The following is a 7,500-nucleotide window of genomic DNA, read 5'->3' as shown; positions in this document are numbered from 1 at the left end:
TTTTCTTTTTACTCTTGCACTTCTTTACTTCACCGCCATTTTTTTCCTTTCGACACATCATATCCACAAGTAATTATCTCCTACTAACTAAATGAAAAAAAATAATGATGATCTAACGAAATATATATCCAGCTAAAAATGTTGACCGAATTAAGAGAGAGAGAGAGAGAGAGAGAGAGAGAGAGAGAGAGAGAGAGAGAGAGAGAGAGAGAGAGAGAAAATATTAATTAGACTCCTCTTTTGTTTTGCTTCCAGGTAGCCCTCCTCCTTTAGTCGTCTGGTTTGAAAACACAAAATTGATTGATAGTCACATGGAATCAGACAATGGAGACCAGCTCAACATTACGCTCAATACGGGGCCCACTAGCGAAACGATATCTTCAGATACCTCTTTAGAACTGAATGGGAATCCATATAATAGTCTTACTCTGGGGCCCTTAGCACGGAAGGATCTCAAGTTATTGCTGACTTGTGAGGCCTCCAATAATAATATTACTTTGCCTACATCCGTCGTCGTCATGATTGACATGTTATGTGAGTATAAATTCTTAGATATTTTTCTTTATGTTCACCATTTAATCATAACTATATTTTCAATATATTTGTTCCTTCCTTGTAATTTACTACTTGGATCTTGCTCATAACTAGCTCTGTTCTGTGTAGTGCATCTATCTAAATGTGGGTATACTGAAGTTTATATAATCTTCTGAGTGATCTATCTAAGTTTGGGTGAAATGTAAAAAAAAATACTTTATGCTTCAAAGCTTGTAATTTAAAAATTGGATGCATATAGAAATAAAACCATATCTAGATGGTATAAATCAAACCTTTAGTTATTCCAACAGTCTTACTCGCTAGAAACAGTCCTTATACTGACTACCAATCTCTCTCTCTCTCTCTCTCTCTCTCTCTCTCTCTCTCTCTCTCTCTCTCTCTCTCTCTCTCTCTCTCTCTCTCTCCATTACAATGTGAAGGATTTGGAGAAACAAATAATTATAAGAATAGATAAAAATAAATAAATCCTCCAAAAAGTGGTCTTTGAGAGTATAATCATATTGACTAAAAAATATAGTACTATTTGGAACATGCAATGTATGTTGAAGACTAGAGTATATATTATTTTCTTTAACGAGAAAGGTTCCCAAAATTGGGTAAGAAGAATAACCCTTTCGCTGTATAAGAAAGACATCATACATGGAATAAGTGTGTGAAGGATCTGTTGGTTGTGTATAGATTTTATAAAAATAGATACCCGAATGTGTGTGTATTCAGGTCCTCGAAAATATAATTCATGATTGATTTAATAACGCTAATAAAACATAAGTACAGGTGGTTACTGATAGTGTATGTTAATCTTACACTGTTAAAAAAAAAAACCTATTTCTAATCGGAAATTCTCCGTAAAAATATAATGCTCTCAGCCTTATTTCAGAAAAATACAGGCGACCGTAAGTTTACCTTACTTTGTTATTATCTTTTACGGGTTAGTGTTCGTCATATCACTCCTTTACGTCAATATATCCGTTTTTAAAACGGTAAATGCCTGGCAACATTCATTCAACGATTTTTACCGTTTTTTACGGTAAAGGTTTAACAGTGCAGCTTTATCAAATTACTCGAACTTGTGTCGTATTTTTCGAACGTAATAAAGTTTTCACTACAATTGGTCACAAAAATGGCCGTTGTGTTTTGTTAGGAGAAAGGCAAGAAGAAGAATCTCTGTTTTTTTTTTCTTTTTTTTTACGAGTAGATGGAATGATAGTGGGGAAAAGTAAGTCTTTAGAAAAAAATGTAGTAGGTGGGGTGAAGCTCTATTACAAAGACGACGCATGGAAGGTGAAATCTGATAATAGTATTCATGAATTTATAAAACATGTGTAATAGAGTGAAAAGACTCGTGCTGTAATATGAAGCGTATCAAAAAGGGGGAGAAGCTAATTAGATATGCGATGAAGACATATGTCGCGAAAAAAAGAACACACACACACACACACACATATATATATATATATATATATATATATATATATATATATATATATACATATATATATATATATATATATATATATATATATATATATATGCATATATATACTGTATATATATATGTATATATATGTACATATATACACATATATGATGTAAAGTGAATACAATAAAAACTACAAGGACAGTTAGTAGAGCGCAAACCTCCGCCACAGCAGCTTATTTCTCGACCCTTTGCTTGACCTTGACTTTGAACTTTGATTTTGAAGTCTCTGTGACAACGATGTCTAAACTTATGGCTTATTACGTGAATTAGACATTTTGCCTGACCGGTACCTTGACCTTTGACCTTGAACTTTCAAAGTTTAATCATTTCCAGTTAACATATAATCCCTGCAAGTTTCATTACTCTGCGATTAAAAGTGTGGTCAGGAAGTTGTTTACACACAAACACACAAACAGGGGCGAAAACATAATCTCCTTCCAACTTCGTTGACGGACGTAGTTAAAGTGATTGATAGTTATAAGCACTTGTGGGCAAAAAAAAAAAAAAAAAAAAATAAGAGAATCACTAATTAAAAAATAAGAAGATATTAAGATCTCATCTAGAATTTAGTGGCCAAATGAAAATGAGAACTGATGTAAAGTAAATTATGGCTCTATATTTTTCAGGTTTTAATAATCAGCATGGTAGGTTTTGTTTGTAATTTTGTCTAATTAAAAGCTACAAGTGATTTTGGTTCACTTTCCACTTGAGAAAACCTCAAAACTTTCAAACTTTCAGACTCTTTGGAATATTTTTATATTATGTTGAAAGCGAAACCTTGTTAAGCCTCATGGTTTATTGGTAAAGAAGTTTTACGATAACAGCTTTGTGGTTATTTCATCTTCCATTCAAGAAAAACTTCAAAACTTTCAAAACACTATATCAGTAAGAATCCACGGAATATTTTCATACTATGCTGACAGTGAGAGCATGTTAAGTCTCATGGTTTATTCGTAAAGAACGTTTGTTTAGGATTACGAATTTTTTTTTTTTCATCTTCCACTTGAGAAAACCTTCAAAGCTTTCAAAACACTACATCGGCCATGGTATGATTTTATATTATGCTGAGAGCGAGAGCATTTATGCTTCATGGTCATTCATATAAAAGTTCTGTTTAAGATATGTACTTTTTCTTCCCCTTTCAGTACCACCACTTTCAGTAAGCATAAGAGAAACGCAAATGCCTTGGGTAGCTGGACACGAGTATGCGGCCGAGTGCGAAGTTAAAGGATCCAGACCTCAGCCAACCATCTCATGGTGGAATGGAGATCATCGAATCCTGGAGTCGACGGAAAAGGTAAATAGATCATAGAAGTTCCGGTTTCTATCCGGATGCATCATTTTTCATTCTATTTACTCCATATTTCAAAAATTTAAATTCTTACTATTCTTTCACCGGATCTCAGCTTGCTTGTTAAACACCTTTCAATGGAAAAAAATTAATTTTGTATTCGAATTTATGGTTTTCCCTTCAATGCAATCCGTAGACTCTCACAGAAAGGGTAAATAGGGCTTAGAAGTTTCTGTTTCTTTCCGGATGCATATTTTTTTCATTTTATTTACCTCATAATCAAAAATTTAAATCTATGCTAATCATTTACTGGATCTCAGCATGTTTTATAAAAATATATCAATCAACGGAAAAATTTAATTTGGTCGTCAAATTTCTGTTTTCTCTCTAAATGCAATCCGCAGACTCTCACAGAAAGGGTAAATTGGTCTTAAAAGTTTCTGTTTTTTTTTTTTTTGGATGAATCCTTTTTCATTCTATTCAAACCATTATTCAAAAATCAAAATCCATGCTAATCATTTACTGGATCTCAGCGTGCTGTATAAAAATATTTCAGCCAACAGAAAAATTTAAATTGACCTTCGAATTTCTGGTTTCTCTCTTAATGCATTCCGTAAAATCTTACAGCAAGGGTAAATAAGTCTTAGAAGTTTTTGTTTCTTTTCGGATGCATCACTTTCCATTTTATTTACCCCAAAAATTTTGAAAATGAAAACTCTTGCTATTCTTTTATTGGATTTCATCGTGCTATACAAATAACTTACAATCAACGGAAAAATATCGAATTTCTGGTTTCTATTTGAATGCTTTCCGTAAAATCTTCTCTCAAACTCACTAAATGTATATGAATACTTTATTTATCTAGATATGGATTTATATGAAATTGAAAAATGGTGAATGGGCTACGGTAAATTCCAAGGAGTTCTTTAACTCACATACGTAAGTACCAAATATGTTTGTTGAAATTACATTGGTGTGTATCAAACATATGGTGCAAAGGTGAAAACTAGAACTATCAGTTAGTTCACACAGCATGAAATTAAAAGTATGAAAACCAAAATAAAGATTTATTATTAAAGCAGAGGCCTACCTATATCAAATAATCATCAAAGTGGTTCAACGAAAGTGTATAATTCATTTTTATCTATGATATTTTCAATCAGAGGTAAGAGTGTTGTGAAATGTGGCATGGATGGAGAATACTCTTTTGTTGCCTTATCGTAGATATATATTGAGTTATTACTTATCAGTCACAAAGCTGCACGTGACCGATATTCAAGTGTAAAATCCACAGGAAACCGGAAAGTAAAAGACCAGGTAACAAGCGCTTTCGTATATTACGTAATACATGAAAGCGCTTGGTACCTGGTCTTTTACTTTCCTGTTTCCTGTGGAATTTATACTTGAATATTGAGTCATGTCTACTACAGCTACTTGTCATTACAGCTAATTAGGGTCTTGAAATAAATTGTGAAGAAGGTTAAGAGCGTTAAGGATTTCGAACTTAGTTATAAAAAATTTAATGGCCATGATATCACCTTTTATGTGGCCAGTGTTACTCTTCTCTCTAGTTTTCATTATTTCATTGACTGACAAACGTTTCAGATGAGATATCTCAACTCATATAACCATCTCAAATCAGTAGGTTTTAACATCTTTTGAGTAAACACTACAGCAAGCAAGTTTTACATATTTGATTTTTTAGGTAGACTATAAATCAAATTAAAAAAGTCGAACCTTAAAGATCACAATTAACAAACCTTGTCAAGGAACTTCGTGTTGGTGGTAATTAAATGGCATATCAGATATCAAAAAGGGAATCAATCAATAATATATAGTATAAGAGCTGGAAGGTGTGGTTAGGAACCATCGGCCCCCGACCAGTATATTCTGCTTGTGCCATTTCAAACTTTATAGAAATATTGCTGTTGTTAGATTGTTATTATTGGTTTTAAAAGGGTGTTCTTAGACCTGATGTGGACTTCCAAAGAACGAGAATTATTCATATCCTTTAAGATTTCTTTCAGTTAAAATTTTTTTCTTTTATCATCTGCAAATGGCTTTTATGTACAAATGTCTATAAGCCTTGCAGAGGTTGTGCTACAAAGGAAATCAGAATATACAAGCAATGCTTAGATTGACCTGAAGTTAAAATTTGAACCGAGCGTATGTGGTAGACAGAACATTTGTAAATTTGATGGGTAGTAAATCATCATTTGTGTGATTAACAAATGTTCTTCTTGTAATAAATCTTAGTCAATTATGTCCAAGTAGTAATGCCAAAGGTATGGTGAATATGTTTTAATTATTAAATCTGTTCATTTTTATAAAAAAAAAAAATAGATATATAACAAGATTTTAGTAGGAAGAAAGATTATGGTAACATACTTTTTAAATACGTAAATTTCAGAATATCAGAATATGATCTAATATTAATATGCTTGTTTACCATTCAATTTCTATAAGAATTTTTCTAAGAGATATGATATTTTCCATTTAAATAGGAAAAACGGAAAAATAAGTGTTTGTGCATAATCCTCAAAAATATATCTGGATTCATGTAGATGACAGAAAAATTATACATTTGAGTGTTATTAAATGTGTTTCAGGGCATTACAAATAAGTAAATTTCATTTTGTATTTAGAACTAATCCTTTATGAATGAACCATTATAAAGCTCTTAATACTCCGTACTTGAATAGCTTTGAAATAAATTGATGTTCATATGCAGATTGGACAATTGTTTGTTAATTATCTATCCTCACGTTTTCAAAAATACTAAGCGAAGATCATTTTTCTCCCAAAAATAATAATTCAATAAAAATCCCATTCTCTATATTAATAGTGTGTTTTAAATAATGAATAAACTGCAAAACTGCTTAAGGATCTCTGTAATTATAAGTAATCCCATTAGGTTCCATGAGGTAAATTACACTAGAGTTACCCCTGAGTTAGAGCCATAAGGCTTGCGACCAATTAGTTTCATTGGCATAAGGAGCAATAAAACCGGCAGAGCATTCACGCTGAGGTGTAGTAATGGGGGTGTGTTTTGGTTAAAAGGTTTTATAACTCGTGGATATTTTTCTTATACAGAAACTTCGTAAACTCTATTCTGAACTATGGAAAGATAGTTTTTGTTTATAGAGAAACTTCGTAAACTCTATTCTGAACTATGGAAAGATAGTTTTTGTTTATAGAGAAACTTCATAAACTCTATTTTGAACTATGGAAAGCTATTTTTTGTTTATAGAGAAACTTCATAAACTCTACTCTAAACTACGGAAAGATTAAGAAACAATGAATTACTATTGAAGGATAAAACTAATCAAAAAAGTAAATTGAAAAAAAATAATAATATATAATAAAAAAAAAATCTTACAGTTGATTGCCTTCACAACCAGAAATAAACTAACCACGAGCGAGCGAGTAATTACTATTTATATTAAATCAATGTTCAGAGATATTAATATCTATAAAAGATTGAACACTCTTGGGTTGAGATAGGGTGCAAATCCTGAACCATTTAAGAAAAAGCTACGATTCATCATTTAAGAGGGTCTCTCTCTCTCTCTCTCTCTCTCTCTCTCTCTCTCTCTCTCTCTCTCTCTCTCTCCGTTTGTTCTTAGAGTTAAGTGTGGGTAGAACTGAAATATGCATGCATTTCTGAACGCCATTAAATATAACAACTGTAGGTACAGAAAGAGAGACAATTCAAGAAATATAGTAGTAAATATAAGTAAAAATAGGTAAATATAAGAAAAGTCAAATAAAAAACACGACTGCCACATCTTGATTTATCAAAACAGGTAAAAAAGTAAAAATTCTGTGATGATAAGAAAAGAAGTAACTGGAAAAGACAAAATAGATTAATCTCTAAGTCTATAATGAAACATAATGAAAATATCAAGTGGAATCAAGTCACCTTGGCAAGAACTTAAAGTTCTCGAATTTTAAATTAAGATTCAATAAACCGGCATCAAAAGTTTTGATTAGAGTTTCATTCAACAAAATTTTCATTTACAAAGTTGTTAGGATTCTTGAATGCTCCGACTACCAGGATTCAATATTAAAGTTGCTGATCACAAAGGATTTTTAAAAAATACATTCATTACAATAGGAAATGCTATAAAGAAACTGAGTCTAGTTCAAACCAATTACAAGTATAAGTATAAAG

At 31.7% G+C, this 7,500-nt stretch overlaps 1 protein-coding gene across 1 annotated transcript in view; it reads left to right on the top strand.

Annotated features, from left to right (window-relative positions):
• Positions 1-7,500, top strand: part of LOC137637272 (neural cell adhesion molecule 2-like) — a 110,429-nt gene that overhangs the window by 70,157 nt on the left and 32,772 nt on the right. The window contains exons 5-6 of the mRNA XM_068369525.1: positions 256-534; positions 3,181-3,332. Of these exons, the coding sequence (XP_068225626.1) occupies positions 256-534; positions 3,181-3,332 (431 nt within the window). The remainder of the gene's footprint in view (positions 1-255; positions 535-3,180; positions 3,333-7,500) is intronic.

The sequence above is a fragment of the Palaemon carinicauda genome, unplaced genomic scaffold (assembly GCF_036898095.1).
Source record: "Palaemon carinicauda isolate YSFRI2023 unplaced genomic scaffold, ASM3689809v2 scaffold62, whole genome shotgun sequence".
NCBI classification, from domain to species: Eukaryota; Metazoa; Arthropoda; class Malacostraca; order Decapoda; family Palaemonidae; genus Palaemon; species Palaemon carinicauda.
This window is presented reverse-complemented; position numbering and strand designations above follow the sequence as displayed.